We start from the raw sequence: 26,151 nt of genomic DNA on the forward strand, positions 1-26,151 counted from the left end.
TCAGTTGCTACTGCAAAAAACACTGTGGAAGACTTTACACAGTTACTTTAGCCAAACTTATATCTGTTTTCAACAAATGATAATTTGTTAGAGTGGCAGCTTTTAGACAGTTAAAGTGCTTCTTAAAAAGAAGGCCTGAAGAAACTAAAATTTTATGTATGCAATGTGTATTAGAAATCTGTGAACTGATGATCTGCATGAATCTTCTCAAACAAAAATAAGTGGCTTCTGATGGTTATAAATAACAAGTAACCAGCTTACTTTTAACTGTTATTAGACTGTCCTGTTTCTTGGTAAAGTTCTGTAACTCTTCCACAGGCAAGGCCTATGTAAATGGAGAAGTGTTTTCAACAGAGCATTAAATAATGTAGAAATAAATTTGAATTCTTAAAATATTTTCTTCTGCTCACGTACATCTTTCCAGATTGGCCTACTTTTTTTTCACCTTTGATATGTTTGTTACAGTATTCTTTTTTTAACTTTTTTAACTGATGTAAGTTAAGGTTTTATTTTTAAAAATAAGTATTTATAAATCCTAATTATGCATATAAATGTTTACATTAATTTTAAAAAGTGTATGTTTGCAATGAAAACTTTCACTCCTTTAATTGTTGTAACCTCCAAGCTAATGCTGTGCTGGGGCACAGAACCAGAAAATTAAACTAACTAGTTTATTTTAGCCCAGGTCTGCGTTACAGATTTTTAACTGAGTCTGAAACTAGTAAGTGATTTAGCTGAGTCTAAATGTAATCTATGTCTCCATGCAACATTGTTGATACTCTGTTAGGAACCATAATGCTGAGTGTTACATGTGTCCCACCATCTTTGACAGAAACAGGTTTTGTTTTCCTAGAAACAGGCTGTAAATCAGGTGTTTTATGGTGTAGGCAGGACACTATAACTATATCTGTGTAACTGCCCAATCGTCCTTCCTCCCAACTTTTTGTGCTCACACAGTGTATGTATTGCTGTGTGTGTGGATGGGATCCCTCTCCAGATTTTTATAGAATACACTCATTATGCATAGGGGGTAAGTAGTGAGGCTGTTGTGGGTACACCAGCATGGTTGGCACATGGCTTTGTTAGTAAATGATTCAGAGAAGGGGTGTCAAAACCTGATGATTAACATCAAGGTTACAAACAGTGTGGTGGTATTGGCTAAGCTATTTAGAATGCAAAAAGAGAAATCAAGATAAATGGTGAAAGGAAACTTTTTTTAAAAGTATGTTCAATTTAATTAATCTAAAGTGGCAGTTAAGAGGTAAGGATTTAGTTCTTTTGTCTTGATAATGTCCCTTTAAATTACTTTTATTATTTTCTGTTTATCTTTTCCTTGTCTTTCTGTTTCTTTCCTGATACATTTCTAAAATAGCTTGTCTCTTCCGATGGCATACCTGTGGTTAATTGGACTTTCTTTAACATTGAGACTGGATAATAGGTAGTGGATCCCAGGGATGCAGTTACCTTTTAGTCATCTTATCTGGGTTGGAAGAAACCATATTAGGTATCTCAGTAGACAATTAGAAATTAGAACACATGAAACACTAATCTTTTTAGATTTTGCCTTGAGCATGATAATCCAACAGGAATAAAAATCTGTATAATTTTGGACTAGTAAAAAGCACAACGAAGTACTATCTGAGACAGCTTGGTGTGAAAATACAGGGCTTTTAAAAAGTGTGTTGACTTCACTAAGGTAAAGTGAAAATAAATTGTTCAAAATGACACTAGCTGAAGTAAGGGAATAAAACTCACTAAAAGTCAACTAAGTGTCAATTTTATTTACATCCCCACTTAATTTTTACAGTAGTCTGTCTTGAAAGCATTCTGTAATTGGTTATTTGGGTGCAACTGGGTATGTCTATAATTGGTCTAGATCAAAGCTACTTTCAGGTTCAGCTGTCAGGTTGCTTTAAGTTCTGTGCATCTAGGAATCAAATCCAAGCCTGAGATTTAATTGAGAACAGTAAAATATACTAAAGCTAAATACTTCTTTGTGGGGAGAGGGAAGGTTATAGAACAAAGTTGAAAAATAAAGGCCACATTTCCTGCAATTAAAAATTAGATTTTCCTGGAGCTGTTTTTCCTGGAACTGTATACATCAGTTATTCATAACGACAGAATTTGACAAGTTGAGTAACTTTTTTTTTTATTTGAGATTCATATAGCACTGTAAAAGTAGGTCACTTTCAAAAACGTAAAGACAGACATGGTCACTGCCCTGGAGAGCTTACTTTAAGAGCTTGTAGGGCCTTTATATACAGTTATCTGTATAATACCATGAAGGGACTTTAAATGGGGAGAAGGGGATGCTGGTGGGTAGAGCAGCTGTAGAAGAAGATGACTACAACAGTATTTTGGATAGGTTAGAGGAGGGAAAAGAAAGTAGTGAAAGGCAGATAGCTCAGAGAAGGGAAGGTTACAGTAATAAAATGTTAGATGACCAAGCTATAGATGAGGCAAGGTAAGTGAGGTAATCTTCTTTATTGGACCAACTTCTGCTGGTGAGAGAGACAAGCTTTAGAGTTACACAGAGCTCTTTTTCAGGTCTGGGAAAGGTACTGAGAGTGTCACAGCTAAATACAAGATTGAACAGATAGTTTAGCATAAGTAGTTAGTTAGCACATACTCTAAGGGACAGTTCAAGGTGAAGTGGCCCGTTAACACTCCTGTAGTCATAAGACAAAAAGGGATGGTTACTGAGTTACAGATTGTTGTAATAAACCATAAATCTAGTGACTTTAGATGAGCTGTTTAGCACTGGGGATAGGGATGATGAGACGGACCCTGATGTCTTACAGGGAAAAGCAACAGGATTTGAGAAGAATAGGAATATGAATGGGTGTGTTGAAAATCATACCAAGATTACAGGGCTGTTTCTAGGAGGGTACTGGATTAGTCAATGCTGGCAGAAAAGAGATGCTGTGGAGAGGAATTGTGAGCAAGGATGCTCCATATTGCATATATTGCGTTTGGGATGTCCAGGAGATAGATATCTGACAAAGAGTTGGAAATGTAAGATCAGGTTGAGAGCAGAGGTAAATTAGGAATCACCCACATGGAGGTGGTAATCGAACTTGATGTGAAAGGGAGAGAACACACAAATGAACCCTGAGAGGCTTCCACAGATAAGGAGCGTAAAACAGTAAAGCAAGTAGATCAAAAAAGGAAGGGGAGAACCAGAGGCATAAAGGAGGATGACCACAATCATCCATGTAAAGACTGCATATGGATCTAGAACAAGGGCAGAGCAGTGCTCCATCCCCTCACTATTTTGTTAGTCTCCTTGGTCAAGATACTTTTGTTGGAATGAAAAGGGCAGAAGCTAAATAGGAGGGGAAATCCGCCTTGGCAGCAGGAGTAGACAGCACACACAAGAATTCTGGAGACAAACGGGAGGGGAAAGGTGGGAGGAGAGAAGGTGACAATCGGAGAGACAGATGGGGCTGAGTGAAGTTGTCAGGCTGTGCATCATAGGTTTGTATCTGTGATGACTGGAAAGAATTGGGGGTGGGGAAGCTGCTATAGGTAAGGGAGAGGGAGCAAAGTAGGAGAAGGAGCAGCATAGTGTAACTCTACCGTTCAAACTGGATGGCTTCAAAGACAAAGTATACATTAGAAATGCTTGGCAGAATTAACATAAATGGATGCTGCTTCAACTTGTGTACGTACAGTTTTATAAAATTTGCTGCAACACCGGCTCATCTTCCAACCTGTAGGGCACTACTAGTTTTGAATTGCTTTTCTAAGCACTTTCTAAGAGATGTAGCTGTTATCTGTTGTTGGAGGAGAATCAGGCCAGGGTTACTGCTGCGCTCTTCTTTGTCTTCAAGATCAACATGCGTTTGCAAAACGCTGAAACAAAAATAATTAAATTTGACAGGACATAGGATGGGACACAAAATATAGAACCATCTTACCCCCTCCCAAACATTTTCAACCCTCTGTTGTGTATTCTAGTCAGAGAGGATGGTGTGCGCCTATCTAAGACCTAAATACTGCTTTAATTTCAGAGACTAAGGAGGGCTTGATACAAAGCCTATTGAAGTTAATGGAAAGGTTCTTGTTGTTTTCAACGTGCTTTGGGTGATAGATACCCTAATACTTCTGCTGACCATAAAAGTTGATTTAAGAACCAAATAGAAATGATTCGTCAGTTTTAAGTATGTGGAATGAAAGAGACATTTTCACTCATAAGTGAAACGTAATTTTTAGGTAGTATGTAAACTTAAAAATAAGGTAAGACATAAGTTTCACAAGATCACTTGTTAAATATTCCGGTCTGATTTTAAAACATTGACGCAGCATGTGCACATCTATTGTGAAATAGTGCAAGTAGGAGGAAATAAAAACATCACTTGGTTTTCCTCAGTCTTCAGAAGTGAATAATTTTAACTCCTTTATGCTCACTATTGCTTTTAAAAGGCTACTAGACAATCCTAACTTTACTATGGGGAACCTATTTCTTTTCCTTTTCCAAAATTCGTATGGAATCTAAAACCAAATATTTGTTATGGAGTGCCAGGTTGGTACAAACAGTGCTTTTTCACATGGTCACATTTTCATCAGGATAACAAACTATATATGTTTTTCCCAATTGTGTTATAACTTGTGGCCATATGACAGTTTCTGCTGGGTAATCGGAAAATGATTTGACAGGGAGAATACACAATAACTTTCTTGGTGTGGTTACTTTTATAAGTTTGTGACTATTTGGTTAAAAAAAAATCTTATTTGCTTGCATGCATTACATATATTTCTAAAACAAGACTGAGTAAAGTACGCAATACAGTCATCAAGTACTGGATTGTAGCAGTCCAGATTCCTTTTGTCATTCTGTATGGTAGTGAATATAGTAAGGTATTATAGTGTTTTTGAAATGTCAGTTTCTACTAAGAATACTCTTGAAGTATTTTTTTTTTTCCTTTGGGAAGCAAGAATTATTGTAGACCCTGCATACCCTAAATGCATTGGTGGCAATTCCGCTAATCACTGCCGTAGTATTAAAGTAAAGCTCGCACTATGTTTTAGTGGTAGTATTACAATTTTCTCTTTAAACATTTTGTGTTGTAAACTTAATTTTATAGTTTGAGGGTTTACAACAGTGTTATCCTTTTCCTATCCCTCTTTCCTCCCTCCTTTTCATTGGGTGCACTGATAATTAAAGAGCACAAGCCATCTAGACTAATTAGATCAAATTTTTATTTCTTGTCTCTTAATTAAATTGAAAGACATTAAAGCCGACGGGGGAAGATCTCATCTAGTTGTCAGGAAACAGAGAAGGGAACAAAGCTCAGCTTCCAGTACTAAATGGCATTGTTCATCAGAGGATGTGAAAACAGGGAAGTTTCAGTTATTTTTTTTGAAAGGGTTTACATTTTTCAGCAGTTTACATTGGCATGGTGGAATTTCTTAAGCTGCATCACCTTAGCCCTTGGGACACTGGCACTTTCCATGCTATGAACTAAATGAACACATACAGGAATGTTTCTGTACATGTGTTGTTCTTTGTCAGGAGAGAAAGCTATAGTTAAGATTATGTGAAAATCTCTGTTATCTCCTTTTTCTATATATTTGAAACTTCCCAAAAAGTTCTCCCATTTTTTCTGACATTTAATACTTGGTCTTAGCCAAACATGACTTTTTTTCCCCCCCTGGAAACTAATGAGAAAAATCAGTGTACCCGTTTTTTTGGTTAGGTGATTGTTGCAGGGAGAAAAAGTAAAAAAATCTTTATTTGTTCCTGCTAAACTCAAATGTCTGAACTTCATAAGTTTAAACTTTCCAGTTGATTAGTGCTTGCTGAGGGCACATCAGTCTTCAAGCTACCTTACTACTGAAATACTTCAAGTGTAATATAGTATTTCCTCTAAGGTTAGTTACAGTATTAGTTGCAGGACTGTCGAGTTACGTAAATACATAGTACTGGAGATTGTAGTGCCTTAAAGGCTAAGGCTGAATTTAGCTTTGTTCCTCTTCCCCTGCATATGTAGTAGCTGTTACTTATTGGTAACAATCTCTTTGTAGATGGAAGGCATCCCCCCAACCAACTGGGCATTTATAACTGAAGTATTTAGTGAGAGTGGGAATCAGAGCTGCTGTTGTAATTGGGATCAGCAAATTATTCCCTTGGCTTTCTGATAGTAAAGGTGGCATATCCAAATAATTGTGCCCATAGTGATTAGAGCAGATTTGGTGAATATGTTAAACAGTAGGAACGTAGGTTCCTAATAAAGGGAGCCTCATGAAATTATACTTGTGGGAGTTATTCTTAGTCTTAAGCACAGCTTCTTCTACAGCATCTAGCACTAGTCTGTGATGGGACACTGAATTATGTGGGCCATTGGTCTAATCAGAATGGCAATTCATATGTTTGTCAATGAATTACATTGTCTTAAAAGAGGTAATAGTGCTACATGGTTCTGAACAGTCCATAGGTCTGCAACATGAAGACGAGAGGCATATTTACATGAGCACTTGCTGTGTGGCAAGCTGGGATTAAATGTACAGCGTTCCAGCATGCTGTGCACTAACTGCCCTTAGGTACCCTGCTAATGTGCACTAGAAGTTCCCAAGTGTGCTTCAGCAGGGTTCCCATGGAGAGTGCACAGTGTGCTGGAGCACTGTTGATTTACACCCTAGCTTGGCATGCATGTGCTTGTGTAGATGTGCCATAGGAATCTGTGCTAGTTCAGCAATATGGAAAGTGGTGTCCATCGTAACTTGCAATATGGCATTGTTCTGTGAGTTGACTGCTGTGAGAAGAAGGTTGAATTTGGATTGCTCGCCCTAGGCAAATGTCAGAATTTATTGTAAGAATAATTTTGAAGTCATATATGTTAGCCGTACATGACATGTTAAAGTCTGGAAATTCTGTTCAGAAAATAAAAAATCTTTTTGGTTTACACAGGCCCCATATAGAGTATACTGAGCGAACGAGCACTTTGAGCTTTCTCAGCACATCAGCTGCATACAAATCAATTGCTTATTGTCCGTTTCTACAACTTGTATTCCAGTGCTTTCTCTGGATAACTGTTCAAAATTCGAGTTGGATATTTCAAATGAAATCTGCAAGATGTAAATCATGATACATCTCTTGGACATTCTTGGGTCACTTCGATTTTTCCTGGCAATGATGTCTCATATCTTGGAATTTTCAGGGAACTTGTGAGAAAAGCTGACGAGAATAAATACTTGTACTTTTTCCATTTCACAAACTTCCTGTATCCCTCCCTCCTTGCTATTTGGAATTACAGTTCGCGGAATTGAGAGAGAGGAAAAATGTATCAGAAGACATTGTGGTCCTGGCTTGACAAGAACTTCAGAGCCTATACACAGAGTACTGCTTGGTTTGGTAGCTGCACAAGTTTTTACCTGTGTCTTTCTGGAGTCTTAGAATGACATAGAAATTTAAACTCCTTGTAGATTGTATTCTGAGTCATCCATTTTCCTGGAAAAATAGTTTGCTTTGCTTGATACAGTATTATAATGACAAATCTACACAGTTAAGGTTTGTGTGTGGCATTTACCTGTGGCATTTCAGGAAAAAGTGGAGAATTTTGCCATTTTTAAAATATTTTACTCATATGCTAATCTGTTTTTACATGTTAAGATAATTGAAAGAAAGGGTGGTTCCAGAGGAATTATAAAAGCCAGTTCTTGGAGAAAAGAAAACAGCTTCTTTTAGCTGAAACTTAGAGACACATTAAGACAGTGCTGCACAAGGGACTGTCATGTGGCCTTTGCCTTTCATTGTAATGCTGTGATTTACTCTCTGAATAAATATATTTGTTTCCATCTGGGTGCTAATGAATATTTTTTTTAAGTAAATTGTTTTTTTCTATAGAGAAAGGAAATTAATGTCTGATGGGTTACCATATACCTGTGAATTAAGTTGGAAAAAAACACTATCTATTTTTTTAGCCTGTTTGTTTTTTATTGTTAAAAAGGCTCTGGACTCTTTACATATGTTCTTTCTTTTTAGGCAGCCTTGTACTATAAAATTTCATTTATAGCCATGATGGAATCAAGGAAGGTAGTTGAATCCATACTGTTTTACCACTGAAAGTATTTGAAACACTTGCCCTTTGAAAGGAATACTGCCAAGGTTTTCAAACCCCAAATTTAACTTGTTTTAAAGTATAATTTCATGAAATTGTCTAATTTTAAGCATGTATTTTGAGAATTGTAGTGATGATGTTTTATCATCTTACCCTCTGCTGGCTGGACAACAGTAGTTAACACAAGCACTGTTTCTAGAGCTGTTGTGACATCAATAGTGTTTGGAAAGAACAAGAGAGTGCTGTTTTGGTATGATAGGGAACTCCATGATGTATTAAACAGCAGCAGTCATGTTTGTTTCATCTCCACTTGAAAAACAGAAAAGGGGATGATTCATAGGGCTGAAATCTTGCATTTTAAGAAGACATTACAAATTTGAAAGTTTTAAAAATGAGAGAAACATCTGTGTCCTTTCAGTGTAAGTGCAGAACTGAAGTAGAAGGCATCATAACATATATATTTATGCCTGTTGTTTTTTAATATGAATGCAGATGTGTAAGTTTATTGTTCGTTGTCCACATAACACTGATAAATGTCCAGAGATGCACTGCTTCCACTGAATCGCTCTGCTAAAGCCGTGCACAAATTAGAACACAGTCCAGTTGCATTGCATTGCATTTGTTAGGGAAAACTTTGAATGTGGAATGCTGTAATGGAATAACCACTGAGTGCAGACCTGTCTGACCAGCCACTTCCTTAGGGGCTTACACTCCATAATTGCCTGCTGTTACTTGAGCCTTTGTTTGGCATCATGTTAATTGTAAACATTTCTTTTTCTTTCTTTCTTTCAGTCTGTATGACTAATTGTCCTACACTGATTGTCATGGTGGGCCTCCCAGCCAGAGGGAAAACATACATCTCCAAGAAACTGACGCGCTACTTAAACTGGATTGGAGTGCCTACAAAAGGTTCTGTTCTGCTTTCGTTTACATCACAAGGTTTCTTTTGGGACTGTTAGCTTTTTTTAATATATTTCCCTGTTGTTTCTTCTTAAACTCTTGTCAATGTCCTTCAGTCAGTTTATACTTACTTTCTTTATTCCATTTAAATTTCATTCTGTATATCAGCTGTCTTGTCTGATCAGTTTTTACCTTTTTCTAGACTGATTCCTGAATGAACTCTCTGCATTTATCTTCCATGTATTCACTTTTACAGTTGACTAACTTGTTTTGGTATCTGAGAAGAGATCTTGTTTATTGGAGGTATGGGGTCTGAGTTAGAACTCCTGGAATCAGTTGCTAACTTCACCATTGCCTTCCTATGTGACCTTTGAGCAAATCTCTGAAATTCTCTATGCTACTCTTTATCTTTATTACATAAAATGGATGTAATAGTATCTATCTCATTGTTGCTCACTGGGTAATGTTGGTAAAGCACTTAGAGAGCCCTGATTAAGGCACAAAGTAAAAAAAAAAAAAAAAAAGTAGTAGTTTATTTGTGGAGGGGGTAGGGACTCTGAATCTTTAGAGATGCCTAACATCTAAAGGTTTCAGAGTAGCAGCCGTGTTAGTCTGTATTCGCAAAAAGAAAAGGAGTACTTGTGGCACCTTAGAGACTAACCAATTTATTTGAGCATAAGCTTTCAGATGAAGTGAGCTGTAGCTCACGAAAGCTTATGCTCAAATAAATTGGTTAGTCTCTAAGGTGCCACAAGTACTCCTTTTCTTTTAAACATCTAAAGTTTGGAAGACTTAACCAACCCATTACTAAGTGTGAAGACTCAGTACATTACTACAGTAATGGGGGCGATATGAATACTGTAGATATCTACCTGTAACGCAGGTAGACAGCATAGCCAATGTGAAAGGTTAAACTTCTGACTGCATATATTGAGATCAGACACTCCATTTCTTAACTGCTTTTGAAGGAAAAAAAATGAAATATGGAAAATGTGTTCTGGGATGTATTTAGACTGCCATTTGACTTTGTCAGAACCTTCCTATTAAGTTTAGGATTGGGCTTTTAAAATAATTATTTATAATGTTATAAATCTCTAACATTATTTGCATTGGGTAGATGATTATGGAGATGCATGTAGCTTATTGGTAGTTGATAGATGCTCAGTGTTCTTGTGGAACAATTGGGTGTATATATAATATTTCCAAAATATTGTTGTCAGTTCTGACACCAGTGTCCTCTCTGATGAGTGGTAGCAAAAATCCAGGGCCTTGCAGTTTGTTTTCTAGTGAAGGAGAAATCACTGATTCAGATTCAGGATACCTTTTAAAGTATACACTTTTAAAGTGTAACCTGCTTTTTTTATACACCTGCTTCAGTCATGAAATGAGACAGTCATGCAGGCCATTGCCTTCCTACAGGAAACTCAGGCCATCACAGCTGTCTAGTTCTCAGGGAGGAGCTCTATGTCAAGAAATGTTCCTAATCAGAGCCCAAGGCAGAGAGAAAACTCTCCTGCTGCTCACGCAGTCCGTCCCCCCCCATCGCCCCTGGAAGCTGCTTCTAACCAAAATTAACATCCCCACACAGTCACAACTTGACTTCCAGGAGTCAAAACTTTCTTGCACATTAAGAAAAATAACTTAGAAGGCTGTGTAGCAGTGCCAGCTGGTGACATCTCCTATTCAAATGATGGGGCAAATTTAACCATTACAGTGACTTTTTAAAACAAAACTTTTTATTTAAAATAAAGTATCTAAGTGTAATATGCTTTTAAATTCAGCAAGCTATTATAGTAGCCAGGATTCCTCTGCTGCCTTATCGTGCGTATCGGGGATGGTTATTGAGCTCAAAGAGGTAAATACTACATGCTCAACTTTGAGAAGCAAAAATCCTATGTTGGACAATACATAAGACACTGTCCATGTCCAAGACTGGGGGAGTAGACTGTGGGTCTCATCCACAGGCGCTGGCTTCCAGTTGTCCCGGGGGGTGTTCAACCCTAGCTCAGCCCCAGGCTCCGCCCCCACTCCACCCCTTCCGCAAGTCCCTGCCCCATCCCCGCCCCTGCTCCACCTCTTCCCCCAATGCCACACCCTGCCCCTCCTCTTCCCAACCTGCCTCTTCCGGTCCCAATCCCTGCTCCTCCCTCTCCCTCCCAGCGCCTCTTGCATGCCACGGAGCTGTTCTGTGGTGTGCAGGAGGCCCTGGGAGGGAGGGAGAGGAGTTGATTGGCAGGGCTGCTGGTGGGCAGGAGGCACTGCGGGGGGAAAAGGGGAGGTTGGCTTATCAGTTGCAGTAGACAGGGATGATTGGCTTGAACTGTGGTAAAAGTTCCACAGACTATCTTAAGTAACAGGTCTGTAAATTTAAATGTTTGTGTTTTTAAAAATTAAAATTTTAAAATGAACTGGATATTCAGGAAGGGAATCCCTCCGTATCATCTCCATTACAAACCTTGCACCTGGTAAGGTTCAATTGCTATTTCTAATTCCTGCCTAGACCGTCAGTGAGGGTTGTCCTGATAATGGCTGCTGGGGATTTATAGTCATATGACCTGTAGTCTAGTCCTCCTTGCTGCTGTTGGAAAATATATCTTGCATTTAATCTTTAGCTTCAGAGTGAACAACTTGTTGTTCTGTCATCACGAACGCAATTTCTTCAGAGCTGAATCAGTTTAAAATACCTTTCCTCTGATCGAGTAGATAGCTCATGCGTTGTCTATCACTCTGTTGTCGTAGGCTAACTTGATGGATGATCTTTGTGTAATAAATGTCTGGTCTTGTACTCTCTTTCACTCTGAGGTTTCTTAATGTCATTTAAAAATAACAGAATGTACTCAGTATAGTAAGATTTTATAGCCTTTAATGTGGGTATTAAAATTATTAGATTATCAAAAATCCAGAGGTCAGATGAGTGGTATCTTCTCACGTAGCTCATGCTGAATGAAATAAAGGGTCTAAGAACATTGAGTCAATTAGCCTGAGGCTCCCACAATGAGAATTATTTAAAAAATAATTAGACACTTGCTTTTATCCTTTCTGATCAAATCAAATCCAAGTAGCCTAAGGGAGCTAAGTGCTCAAATTCAATTGAATTTCAGTGAGATTTGGGTATTCTGCTTCCTTAGGCTCCTTTGGATAATCCCAAACTATGTACCACATTTGGACCACAAGATGCTAAATTAAATTGGGTTTCTTCAGTGAGATTTCTGTATTGAATAGATACTAATAAGGAAAAGGGTGCCCTAGGGAGAAGCAATATAGAATCTTTTTTCTTTTAGAAAGAATTTCATGTATGGCTAATTTTGCAAACTGTACTTTTCAGTAGTCCTTAATTTTAAAGGGCTTTGACATGAAGAAAAGGTCTGTTTCTTAAAAAATAATCATTCTCAAAGTTCCTTTCCCTCTTCTGCATATTCTTCTCTTGGGTTCTTAAACCATGTCTTGTTTGTGGGGAAATTGTCCTGATGCCACTCAGGACATAGATGCCATTCAGTTGGTTACTAAAGTTTTCATCGGCTGTACTAGCTAATTTATTGTCATGACCGCTAATGTTCAGCGGTATGTTTTGTCCAGGATTAAACAACTATTAATTTCCTAGTCTGTGACCGTTTTCAGTGCTGTTGCAGGAGAGTCTGAACAACAGCTCAGTAGTTAATTTCCCCTATTTCTTTACCTCCTTCTGGAAATGAAGACTGGCAAGTAACAATAGTTCCTCAAACAGAATGTTCAATCCAGATTAGTTTAAACAAATGCTCAAGGTACAGCAAAGAAAACCTATAAACACAAAAGAAGTTAAACATGAGTTGCTGTACCCAGAGCCCTATTTTATAAACTTAATTATGGTACAATTCTATTTGCCTTGTTTGCTAAGTTACTGCTGCCTTGCTTTGATCACCTGTGCTGTGACACTCCTGTTGGCAAAGACCTTTGTCCAGACACAAGACAATTGTCCTTTGAATAGAACCCACATTTTCTCACATTTGGTCCTGTTCTAGTAACCACAAGGCTTTTCTTTACTGAAATGAGAAGTATAACTAGTTTTGTTGTCCAGGTACAGACTAGACTGATCTGTTCCTGGAGGTGAATTTGTTTCAGAACTGTCATTAAATTTGATTTTTTTTAATGCTAATTACTTGCAGGATTATCAATCCCAACTAATAGTGACTCTTCTCCACAGAATTTAATGTTGGTCAGTACCGTCGAGATTTGGTAAAAACATACAAATCCTTTGAGTTCTTCTTGCCAGACAATGAAGAGGGCTTGAAAATCAGAAAGTAAGTTGGAATATTTTTGGCTTTACACAATGCCAGTTTAATTCTAATGATATGTTATAATTTACTATAGGGAACTGCTGAAAATTCTGATTTTGTATGCCCTGGAAACCTCTGTAGAACTATGATATCAGATACCAAAGAAATGAAACCTTAGAGAAGCAGGAGCAGTGTCTTTTGTTTGGACTGTTTAAAATTTTGGTTAACCTTTAAGTCAAATACCTTAAACAGTTGGATTTATTTAAGATTCGTCACCTCTGGCCCTTCAACAGGCTGTGAATGCCATCATTCCATTTTACAGGGGACAAAGAGAGTCTACTTATTTATCACCTTAGAAATACTAGGAATGTCAAGTCTCATCTACTCTGTTTTTATAGATCATCAATAAAAACAGAGTAAATGAGACTTGACATTCCTAGTATTTCTAAGGCGATAAATAAGTAGACTCCCTTTGTCCCCTTTTTCCCACTGCCAAAAAGGATGCATACCTATCTTTTCCCTTTGGTGGTCATATTAAATTAGAATAGAAATTCTAAAGTGTATTTGAATATATTCCAATCAGTGCTTCAGGGGAGCTGGAACTGACAGTCTTCATCTGACAGCGGGAGAACTGCTTCGTACTCCGTATGCAGTCAAGTCTACTGGTGAATTGCACTGATTAGCTTTCAGTTTGCTATGCCTGGGAATTAGGCAGAGGCCGGAGGGAGTGAAGCACCAGTGGTAAATACTGTGGGTAAAGAAAGCAAATGGAACTCCTCCAAACTGTGAGGAGGGAAGTCTGTTGGTCGTGGTGAGAGAACCACTGGTATGGAGTGGGGAGAGAGTTTCTCTATCACAGAAGCAGAGATAAGGGAGGCAGATGTGCAGCAGGACAAGAGGGAGCCAAATCCTCTCTGAATTGTGATGCAAAACCAAATATTTTGAAATTTGTGTTTTTTTCCCGCCATCACTGAGTCCTTCCGTTCAGTATTCTGTATTTCCCTTGCAACAAGCAATATCACTAATACCAGGAACAGGGCAATTCGCAGAAGAACCTGCTGTGTGGTTGTGACACGAGATAGATGATGTGTTTCATTGGCCTCCTACGTCTCTATCTTTTACTTATAGCTAAAATTCAGCTTAATGTGCCTCCATGACGCTTATTAGACTAAATGGCTGGAATTACAGTAATTGGTAAGCCACGTGATCAAATCAGACCCGTTTGCTGTGAAGGGAACTGGGAGATGTATTTAGTTATCGAAGGCTTGATTGATGCGTCTTAACTTCCAAACTCTATTAACAAGTAGCTGTTGGTATAGAAATGTTTGCAATGTAAAAGTTGTTGAAATTAAAAAGCATTCATTTTTTTCTTTTATGACAAAGTTTTTATCAAGAGCATAGAATATCAGTTACACTTGGAAAACAAGACATTTCACTCCAGAACCTAAAATAGAATAGCAATGCCAGTAAAACCCATTGTAGGATATTGAGCCAAATCCAGCCTGTTTGGCAGCTACCATATGTCATTTAGGTTGGTTGTTAGCAAAAATTGTTGCTATCTGATGGTTCATGTGAAATACCATTTCCTGGCAGATAAATTGTCCATTTCACAAAGAGTAAACAGACATTATCCATAGTATTATTTAGGTATTGAAAATCTTATTTCACTTTAGATTATTACTAGATCTGGTCAAATAACTGAGTGGAAGGAAATTGATCTGAATGTTAGCCATTTTAAATCAAAATTGCAGGGTTTTCTATGTTCTTCGAACCAGCTCTAAATATTGTATTGTCCCATTTATGATTCAGTTTCAGACTAGTGGCTGTGGTTGTGTTAATTTACATTAAAACAAATACACACTAAATTTAAGACAAAATGAGTCGAGTATGCTTAAAAACAAGAGAAAAAACATAAGAAACTCAGCATAGAAGTCCAAAGCAAGTAGACTACTGAGAAATATCTTGAGACAAAATAGCTGCAACAATTATTCATTTTAACCTAAGACAATGAGGCCACAACTCAAAACACCGAGCAACCATATCTACTAGAAAACCATATTAAGAGTCAACTGCCCATGGATAAGTGTTCGCGGGTGGAGGGGCAGGGAATATTTCAGCTTAAGTGGTGATATTGTAGTATTATTTTATGAAGCTGTGAACATTCATCCAGGGTTGTAGACTGGGCAGTAGAAAATTCTGTATGTTATGCGCTGATCTGTGCAACGTTAGATTGTTAGAGGAGGTCTGCTTTCATTTTTGTCCAAAGTTGCGTGCCTGTGATCTATGGCCTTGGGCGAGTCAGCTCACCTCTCTGCCCATTTCCCCACCTGTAATGTGGAGATAGTATATATCAAATATATTGATGACTGACTAATGTTTCTTCAGCACTTTGAAAGCAAAGAGTTGTGTAATGCTAAGCATAATTATGGATAATTAAATTAGTTAAACTAGCATGTATCTTTTTTCCTTTAAGACAGTGTGCCTTAGCAGCACTGAATGATGTCCAGCAGTACCTCAGTGAAGAAAACGGGCATGTGGCTGTAAGTTTTCTGTCTTTTTTTGAAGGCAAATTCTTGGAGTGTGGTCTCTGCAAAAATCACCAACCTGTACTGGATTATACATAATCTGATTCAGTCCAGAATCATTTCATTATGTGTCTTACATTTTCTTTGTAAATGGAAACTGGATTTATGTTGCTGCTGCATTGGTCGTTTTGTGAAAGGAAAACATGATATTTTCATAATTAAATCCTAAAACAGCCTCCCTTAGAAATGTGTGGGTGATGTCTAATGCTACCAAGCTGTGCTAGTGCTGAAGAAAGTGCCTATGCTTTTATATGGTAAGATATCCTGTTTAATCATCATGTAGATGCATCCGGAACCATTTGGTATCCTACTCCAGTGTTTAAATCAAAGGTAAAAATGTTTTAAAAATTTTCCTTTAAAAAGTGCCTTAATACTAGTGTTATTGCCACTCTAAAAATGCCTCTGAGAAGAAGTAGAACAAAATTACATTTAACCTGCTGAACATTTTCTTTCCTTGTGAAAATAAAACCCAGTAGGCCACATTCAATAGGTTGTCAATTAGAGGTAATGCCACCAGTCTTGTACATCAGTGTTTTTAATTTTGCTGGCAGTTTTGGTCAGTGACGGCACAAACTCCTGTTGGAACACAATTAATATAACTGTTAATGGGAAACTACTTTGGAATGCACATGCACACACACTTTTACTTTCTACTAAGTTATAACTTATTGGCTTTGTTTTTGAGATTTGAATCTTCAGTGTAAAAATGGTCTGTTAGAATCTCTGCTAATCTAAAGCCAGTGATATGCAAAGGATTCAAAACATTGGCTGTTAATTGAAATGACATTTTAATTCTGTTTCCTCTGGGGCGTTAAGTTTTCTGCATAATTTGAACTCTGTTTTTGAGACTGTTGACATGTGGAGCTGTCACTCAGTGTTCAGTGAGTTAGTCAAACTAGCATTTTTTTGTAAGTTTAAGCCATGATTTGGAGTGTTGAAAAATAAGGACATGCTATTTAAAGGACCTTTTTTACTTTTTATGCTTAATTATAAAAATCAAAATAAATTGTAAAATGCAACCCATTTCATAGAAGTCTCCACAAACATGAAAGTTTGCATAATAGAATTTATGTGGCTGAAGATACTTTGCATTTAGTCACCTGTTTTGCGATATACCCAAGGTGTGCAGTTATTTCTCAATAATGTTCACCTTGTACATTCTGCTTATGAATAGGAAAATTATTAATATGATTTCTAAAGTCAGAAATGGACTATAATTCTTGCCATTTATTATAGTCAAAACCTCTCTTTACATCAGATTTGCTTTTCAGTTTTTATATGGATAATCACATTCTATTATGGAGTTTTTCCCATCTTATCTAGTTTCTGAAAGCTTTTGACAGCTGGAAAACTTCTACAGGGAAATCCAATAAGTTTACCTCTTTTATACAGTTGAAACGAGTAGGAGTATATGCAGCTATTAAAATGTATGGGAGGTACATGGCATAAGTACAGGAGAGCAGAACAGGATCCCATGAGATCATGCTCATCATGTTTGTTATTGAAGTGAATAATATTGTGAGGCTTTTTATTTTCTAATGGCGTGGTGTGTTAAATTAGGCACCTTTGAAAAATTCCAGCTTTAATCATCAGCAGTATTGAACTAGATTGTGTCCTCTCTCTCTCTGTGGCATTTACTTTTTGAAAGTGGAGACCACTTTAGAAATGTAACTTGATATTTTCACTACTAGGACAGGTAGAGATGCTTCAGAAAAGTGGGTTCTCAACCCAGGTGCTATCTTATTTGTTCAGAATTCTTATGACCATAATCTAGTGCCAGCAAAGTTTTTGACATTGTTCCTGGGAGTGACTTATTCCTGTTTATGCGGGTTTTTTTGTTTGTTTGTTTTTTTAAGTTGAAGGACTTGGAAATTTTTATTGATCGTTTAGTGCTGTTGTGAAGATGTGGCAATATTTCAGCTCTACTATGATAGTTTTCTCTGTCATTTGTCTTAGGTTTTTGATGCTACAAACACAACACGAGAACGCAGAGAAACAATCTTCAGATTTGGTGAGGAGAATGGCTATAAGGTGAGTCAATAACTAAGATGCTTGGGATATGAATCTGACTAATGTGGATGCATGATTTTGTCTTATGCTCTAGCGACATTCTGATCAGAATTGTGCTAACATCAACTAAGTTTTTAAATGATGTTGGCCAGCAGAAATCTAGCACATTTTTTCTGACAAGTTTAGAAAGGTGTCGTGTCCCCCCCCCCACCCGAATGCTGTTTGCATCCTGGTGAAATTAATCAGTTTTATGTTATGGCTCCCTATAACAGATAAATGTTAGCTATAACTGTTTCAAACATGGTTGTCATTAGCCCAGTTCTGATTCTGTTCTGAACAAGGTCCTATCACTGCCTTACTTTAGTAACTTTGATAAATGGAGAGGTTTCAGAGTAGCAGCCGTGTTAGTCTGTATTTGGAAAAAGGATTACTTGTGGCACCTTAGAGACTAACAAATTTATTTGAGCATAAGCTTTTGTGAGCTACAGCAAAGTGAGCTGTAGCTCACGAAAGCTTATGCTCAAATAATTTGTTAGTCTCTAAGGTGCCACAAGTAATCCTTGATAAATGGAGAGAGGGTTTCTTTTTTGTTTACAGTTTTATACAGATAAGTTTATATTTAGCAGACTGTGTTATTTAGGCATAGGATTTTTTGGCATTCAGCATTTTCCTAGTAGTCTTTGTTTTTTTTTCCTGATTTAGCTTCTTTGTAGATCTTTGGAAAAGCATGTTATGTACATCTCATATGTAAGAGCTGCTCTATTAATTAGAGAGCCTTTTAACACCAAAATGCTTTTGTTTCAAAGGTATCAATTACCTTTAGGAATGCTGAATTCACTTCCTTCCACCCTCCATTTCTGCTTCTTTGCCAATCTGAATTTTCTTGCCACGGAAGCTCTCTGTTACTGAAAGTGCTTGGGAAAAATAGAGAGCCTCATGCCGCAAAGTGGAGAGCGCCCTCAACTTTTAATGGGGCATTGAGTATCCTGTATGACCAATCCTAAATCTACATAGGAATGTTTGAAGCATAGCATAATTAGCAAGACTCGATAGATGAACTGGTGGAAACTGTGTGTTTGTGTTGTCAAATTACTGGAGCAGTTCTAATGTCTCTCCTTTCTTTCCTCCTTCCTTACATGTGATTTCCTGTTTGGATTAAAGACCTTCTTTGTTGAATCAGTATGCGTAGATCCAGAGGTCATTGCTGCAAACATTGTGGTGAGTTATAGAAAGGTTTTCTTAAATTGCTTGAAGTGGGAGACATTGTAGCTTGTCTAAAATCAGCCATATGATGATGACTTCTTTTAATGTTACCTTTCATTTAGTCTCATTTTCCCTCTTTCACAATGGTCTTGCTGAAGTACAGAACAAGAATGTCCTTTCATGGCAGTAATATAAAACTGTGCCCTTTCATTTCATTTTAAGAGGAAAAATGATTTGGCGGTTGGGTCACCCTTCACATGGGTTCTGTTTTTTCTTTAATCTACCTTTAAACAGGCTGTGCTTTGAGTGGCTTATTTTAGCAGGACTCCTAAAAGAAAAGAAACATCAGCTCCTTTTCCTTTTGGTTTGTTTTCCCACCCATTTATGTAGTTAGTACGGAATTTAGTTTTGATTTAAAACAGCCATCCATTGCTACACACATTTTTAATTTCCAGAAATTTAAATTTGGTTAAAATTTCTTTAAACTTTTCTGAAAATGGGAAAGAAAATGCATGTGCTCTTTTATCTTTAAATAGCAAGTGAAACTTGGCAGTCCTGATTATGTTGATTGTAGTAATGATGAAGCTACAGAAGACTTCATGAAAAGAATAGAGTGCTACAAGAACACATATGAGATGCTAGATGAAACTCTGGACAAGTAAGTGGCAGAATAATACTGTGGTCACAGCCACTTTATTTCATGACATTACATTAGAGAATGTGTACTCAATCTCATTGTCATGGAAATATGTCACCATTTTTTTTTTTACTATCTCAATCTGTTGGCAATTTAGAGAGAGATTTTCAAAGGCCCTAACAGCTTGCCTACATGGGGAAATTGACTGGCATAACTATTCCACCATAGCTGTCCCTGTGCTTTATTCCAGAATAATTACTCCACTCACAATTTGCTATAATCAGAATAAAGTCACTTTTATTTCAGAATATTGTTCACGTGGGGGAATTATTCCTGAATAGCTATATTATTCCAGGATAGCTATAGTGGAATTGTTATTCTGGAATATCTTTGCTGGTCCGTTTCCTCTAGGTAGACAAGGCCTAAGTGATTTAAGAGCACAAGTCACATTGACTCCTAAATCCCTGTGGCAACTTTGAATGCCTCAGCCTTAGAAAATTTGACCTCCAGAATCATTTGGTCAATGTTTTAAACGATGTGCACTTTGAGATTAAGGTAGAGGCTGGAAACTGTGGGAATAACTCTTCCTTTGTCATGGTACATCCCAGCACCAGCACTCAGTCTGTTTTCCTAGGGTTTTATGCTGTACTTATCCTCTGGGTACATTTCTCAGTTTGTTTTGAGGCTGTTGCCATGCTGAAAAATCATTTTAGTGTAATTGACCGTGAGCAGTGACAAGCTGCTTCTGTCAGATCTATCTGTGCATATCATGTCTTTAAGAGCCATGATATTTGTGCCTGTGCAGATCAGTAATGATTAACATCAGTGAATGCTTTCAGAGATTAAGTGATGATGGTTGTCCCTTACTGCATTTAATAATAGGTCGTCTTATTTTTTTTTTATCATGTGGTTTCTCAACTGAATGTGCAAAACACAACAAGGCTAATTTTAGGCTCACCAGTCTTGACACACTTTTTCGCTAAGTGGAATGTTGCTCAAAATTGTTAGCTCAGCTATATAAGTTGGTGGAAATGGGGGTGGAGAGGAAAACAAATAGACAATATTAGCCAGATTGCACCTTACCCAATGTGAGTGGGTAGAGCTTGGGTGGGAGTGGGGTTGGCCAAGGAGACATCCACAGGGTGGCTGGATTTACTATCTCTTCTGGTGACCTTAGAAGGGGTCAGTGAGGCATGTGGATGTGACCATGACTCCAATCCCTTTCTGTACCACCAGACATCTATTAGCTGTGGGGAGCAACAGCTGCAATTCACAGAATGGTGTCAGGCTTACATGAGCAAGTCAGAATTTCTCCTGAGACTGCTCCTGAATCTTGCTTTCAATGAAGGGCTGTGCGTTTGAGGCAGGATCTAGCTGGGGGGAGTGCACAAGTGAAGTGGTACAGAATGGAGTGACATGAGAGTGAGAAGAGCTTTCCGTGTGAGGGTAAAATTAATTGTTTGCATGAGTTCATTGCATCTCCATTTACAATACTTCACTGCCATGCATCAAGGCTGAGGATTTATAATGAAGATTAGCCCTTATGAACTGATATTATATATTTTCATATATCTGAACATTTATTCAATTTGTGGTCTCTTTGGCAGTTGCCTTTTTGTTTTTGAGTGGTGATGTTTGTTGGTGGACCTTGGTATAAGTTAAAGGAGAAAAGAAACCAAATGATGATTTATGACTCATTTGTTTACCATGAAAGGGATCTTTCCTATATTAAAATCATGGATGTTGGAAGGAGTTACCTTGTGAATAGAGTAATGGACCATATTCAAAGCCGGATCGTCTACTACCTCATGAATATCCATGTAACTCCTCGCTCGATCTACCTCTGTCGACATGGAGAAAGTGAGCTGAATCTGAAAGGGAGGATAGGAGGAGACACTGGGCTGTCCTTTAGGGGGAAAGAGGTAAGATCATTTTTATTAAGTGTCTTCAAACAAATGGTTGCCTTGTGTGGGTGGTGTTGACATTGTTGTTCATGGAGGATTGGTCCATCAATGGCTGTTGTCACCCTGTGCTCCAGATGTCCCTAAGCCTCCAAATTCCAGAAGCTAGGATTGGATGACAGGATGGATTACTTGAAATTGCCCTGTTCTATTCATTCCCTCTAAATGCATCTGGCACTGTCCACTGTCAGAGACAGGATACTGGGTTAAATGGACCATTAGTCTGACCCAATATGGGTGTTCTTATGTTGTTGACCATCTGTCAGGGTTCCCTCCCCACTCTGAATTCTGGGGTACAGATGTGGGGACCCGCGTGAAAGACCCCCTAAGCTTATTTCTGCCAGCTTAGGTTAAAAACTTCCCCAGGGCACAAATCCTTCCTTGTCCTTGGATGGATACTGCTGCCACCCCCAAGTGAGTTAGACAAAGATTCAGGAAAAAGACCACTTGGAGTTCCTGTTTCCCCAAAATATCCCCCCAAGTCCCTTCACCCCCTTTCCTGGGGAGGCTTGAGAATAATCTACCAACCAAATAGGTAAACCAGAGGAGCACAGACCAGATCCTTGGGTTTTTAGGACACTAAAAACCAATCAGATTCTTAAACAGAACTTTATAATAAAGAAAAAAAAGTAAAGAAGCACCTCTGTAAAATCAGGATGGAAGGTAATTTTACAGAGTAATAAGATTTAAAACACAGAGGATTCCCCTCTAGGCAAAACTTCAAAGTTACAAAAACCAGGGATAAACCTCCCTCTTATCACAGGGAAAATTCACAAGCTAAAACAAAAGATACTCTAACTTATTTCCTTGCTATTACTTACTATTTCTGTAAGTTTAGATGTATTATTCAGTAGGAGCTGGATTACTTGCTTGGTCTCTCTGTCTCCGGAGAGAACACAAAAGCCCAAAACAAAAACCTTCCACCACAGGTTTGAAAGTATCCTCTCCCCTTATTGGACCTTTTGGTCAGGTGCCAACCAGATTGTCTGAGCTTCTTAACCCTTTACAGATAAAGGAGAGATTTTATGCTACCCTTAGCTGTATGTTTATGACACCATCTCTTACAGCTTCCTTTCTTCCTCTGTTCTTTCCTTATAACAAACATAAATATTTCTTTTACCTTGACTGTAATGTCATGCAAGTGGGTAAGAGGTTTGAGTGGGCAAATTGTGTTGTAGTTTGCTGTTAGCTCTTTATATATGACTTCTCTTTTTAATTCTTCTCTGATACACTTGTGTTTAACCTTGAGCTCAAAGCACTTTTCCAGGAGTCCTTATTTTAAGTTGGGTTTTGATTTTTAAACTTGTGGCGCTCCTTAGTTGGTGGGCACCTGTGAATCTTTGTAAGGTGAGGATGGAAGAGGAAGTTGTTTTGGGGCTGGAGTGGGGGACCAGAGAGGATTGTCATCATCTTTGTATTATCTTTTTGTTGCTGAACAGGAACTGTCATATTCTTAGGAAAAGTCTAAAGAGCCTTTTTAAAGGAACATAATGAACTTGCAGTGAGGGACAAGAACCGATTGGGTTCCAACTCGACCACAGTATATTGGCACTGATCCCTCATCCAATCTCTAATGTCTTTTTCAGTTTGCCAAGAGCTTGGCGCAGTTCATTAATGAGCAAAACATCAAGGATCTGAAAGTTTGGACCAGTCAGATGAAAAGGACAATTCAGACTGCAGAGGCTTTGGGAGTGCCTTATGAACAGTGGAAGGTTTTGAATGAAATAGATGCAGTAAGTTCTCCTGGGTTCCCTTTTTTGTAACTATTCAAGAAAGTGGTACTGTTTCGGATGGGGGATGGTGAGCATTTTATTGTGCAGTAATAGGGCTTGTGTGGATTAGAAGGTGATGAGTATTATGGTTCTGGAGATCAGAAGGTTTATGGCCTTTCCTCATTAACAGTGTTACATGTTTTAGTAAATGGTGCCCTAATGAATTTAGACTTGGTCTTGGTTAAACGATATGCAACTTAAAGTGTCACTATGGCAAGGCGCTGCAGGGGAAGCCCTAATCAGCTCCTGCCACTTCAGCCCCAATCAGGGGAAATGGGTTGGTGCTGGGCCCAGGGTGGATAAAAATCAATGATTTTTTTAAAAAAATAAAAAAAATTGGATTTTTTAAATTTAAATTGGATTTTTTTGATAAAATGCTTTTTGAGGAAAACACCTATCTAAAGATCGTTTTAATTAGGACATATTATAGCTCAAAGATATCTCATCATGGAATAGGGATTATAAATTCTAATTGTATAGTATGAGACAATATATTCATGTAATGATTAAGAAAAGTTTTGTAAATGAGTTCCAATAGTTCATGGATTAGGGACACAATTTTATGAGGTTCCAGGGGCTTCTGTATAGATTATTTAGGTTAATCTTTCTATCTACCCAATGGGACTCAGTGCTCAGTCTAGAAGATACCATCAGAGATGCTTAGTTTTGCAGTTCTCAAACTGTGGATTTGTGTCTCCAGAGATAGCATGCTTGTTAATAGCAAAAATGTTTTAAAATAAATAAATAATGTATAGAGGTAAGAAGTAACAGACCTCAACCCTATTGTCCCTCTACAAATTTGTGTACATAGAATCAGTCCCTTACCTCTCTCTAAAAGTGCAAAGTTTCAAAAGGTTCAATGAATAAGAAGATGGTTGGGGGCGGAATAGAGAAGAAGTCTGGAGATAAATGTGAGAAGAGAGGGACAGGCAGTAGAAACAAAAGTGAAACTGTTTGAGCAGCATATTCCAGAAGTCTTGAGGTCTTTCTGAGTGTGTAGCCTTCATTGATTTTGAGATCTACCATACCATTCTCTCACCAGAAGGGAAAACCTATAATGGCAGCAGGCCGTAAAAGAGACCCAGTTTGGGTCTCATCTATCTCTGAGTTGTGAAGAATATGTCTTAAGGTTATAACAACCAACAAGAATGCACTTTTATGTAGAAATCCATGATTAAATCAAGTCTTCCTGACTAGTGATTTAAATCAATTTGATTTAAATCAAATCCACCGTGGCTGGGCCACTAGCTACGACTGGCCAGTAAACTGGCCACAGCTGCCAGCCTCATTAGCAGGGGCTAAAAGCTAGGGGGGAAGTGAATTGGAGGGGAGGGGGCAGAGAGCAGGAGGGGAGAGTAGGCTCAGAAGGAGCCAGGAGCCTACTACTCTGTTGCCACTGAGGCCTGTGCAAGGCCAAACCTGTAAATAACCTGTAAATAGCTGGAGCTTGGTGGTGGTGACACAGGATTAAAGAGCATGGATGTTGCACCAGCTTGAAGTGGTCCTGACTCATTGGGGAGCGGGGCTAGGGGCTGAACCCAGCGGGGTTTTGTGAGCACACCGTAACAGTCACACATTTCATTTCTTCTGTAGCCTGAGCATGTGCACCTTCATCACCCTCACAAGCTCCCTCTCTGGTGTTCTTTCCTCTCTTCCACCCCACTCAAATCCCTTCTTCCTCCTCACCATTCTTAAGTCTTCCTCCCCTTCCCCTTTCTGGAAGATAAGTCATTTCGACTAAGTGTCTGCATTTAAAACTCCATTGGGGCCATGAGCAGAGCTGAGATGGGGAAGGGAGAGTATTGTTAGGTTAAAGGTGTTAATGGCTATCAACCAGTTCTTTGATATGTAGACAATTACAGATTTGGTTGAAGCTAGTAGCTCTGCATGTTCCCTCATTTCACCCATCTGGTTTTCTGACTTTTCACAAAATCAATCGCATTCTGCCCATTGATATCTAGAATGTTCCCTGAAATTTTGCAGTGGATCATACGCAACAGTCAAAGGTTATCGCATTGTAGGCAAGCAGAGAAATGCCATCAAGTTGTGTGTTGCACCTAGCTGATAAAAAGGACACTCGGTATAATTCTAGGTTCAAAACTTCAGGCGTGTTCTTAGGAGAGAGAAAAAAATTGTTAATATTTGGCACTTATCACTTGTTTACAGTTGTAAGGCGCTTATACTTACAAGTTTTGAAGCTTCTTTGGAGACCACATGTAGGATCTTTGAAACTAGTAGCTTTCCCCGTTGTCTGTCAAGTGTGTGCTGGGATGTTCTTATCTTATCTGTCGTCATTTTGAGGACATCCTGCATTGAATAAAAGCAATATATGTGGATAATAAATTTTCTTCTACCTCAAGTATGACTGTGAAATTGACACAGTCTATGTCAATGACTAGGTCGCCTACAGGATTAATAAATTATTACACAGAAGCTCCAAGTCTGCCACTGTGGGTATGGGAGATAAAGATCTACTATTGTGCCCATGGGCCTGATGAGACTTATGCATATTGTAAAAAGAAAAGGCGTACTAATGGCACGTTAGAGACTAACCAATTTATTTGAGCATAAGCTTTCGTGAGCTACAGCTCACTTCATCGGTTGCATATTGAATGCCTTTTGTTTTTGTTACCCTTAGGGAGTCTGTGAAGAAATGACATATGAAGAAATTCAGGAAAACTATCCTCTTGAATTTGCCTTGAGAGACCAAGACAAATACAGATACAGATACCCTAAGGGGGAGGTATGCTGCTGGTTTTTTTCTTTTTCT

At 38.2% G+C, this 26,151-nt stretch overlaps 1 protein-coding gene across 7 annotated transcripts in view; it reads left to right on the forward strand.

Annotated features, from left to right (window-relative positions):
- The window catches only part of PFKFB4 (6-phosphofructo-2-kinase/fructose-2,6-biphosphatase 4), a 91,296-nt gene that overhangs the window by 43,334 nt on the left and 21,811 nt on the right, over positions 1-26,151 (forward strand). For 6 of the 7 annotated variants that reach the window (XM_074958225.1, XM_074958223.1, XM_074958227.1 and 3 more), the window contains exons 2-10: positions 8,853-8,969; positions 13,141-13,237; positions 15,687-15,753; positions 17,755-17,829; positions 18,970-19,026; positions 19,548-19,669; positions 21,363-21,570; positions 23,196-23,342; positions 26,020-26,124. In XM_074958225.1, the coding sequence (XP_074814326.1) occupies positions 8,853-8,969; positions 13,141-13,237; positions 15,687-15,753; positions 17,755-17,829; positions 18,970-19,026; positions 19,548-19,669; positions 21,363-21,570; positions 23,196-23,342; positions 26,020-26,124 (995 nt within the window). The remainder of the gene's footprint in view (positions 1-8,852; positions 8,970-13,140; positions 13,238-15,686; positions 15,754-17,754; positions 17,830-18,969; positions 19,027-19,547; positions 19,670-21,362; positions 21,571-23,195; positions 23,343-26,019; positions 26,125-26,151) is intronic. The other variant, XM_074958226.1, reaches the window with a different exon arrangement.

This window comes from Natator depressus, chromosome 7 (assembly GCF_965152275.1).
Source record: "Natator depressus isolate rNatDep1 chromosome 7, rNatDep2.hap1, whole genome shotgun sequence".
NCBI classification, from domain to species: Eukaryota; Metazoa; Chordata; order Testudines; family Cheloniidae; genus Natator; species Natator depressus.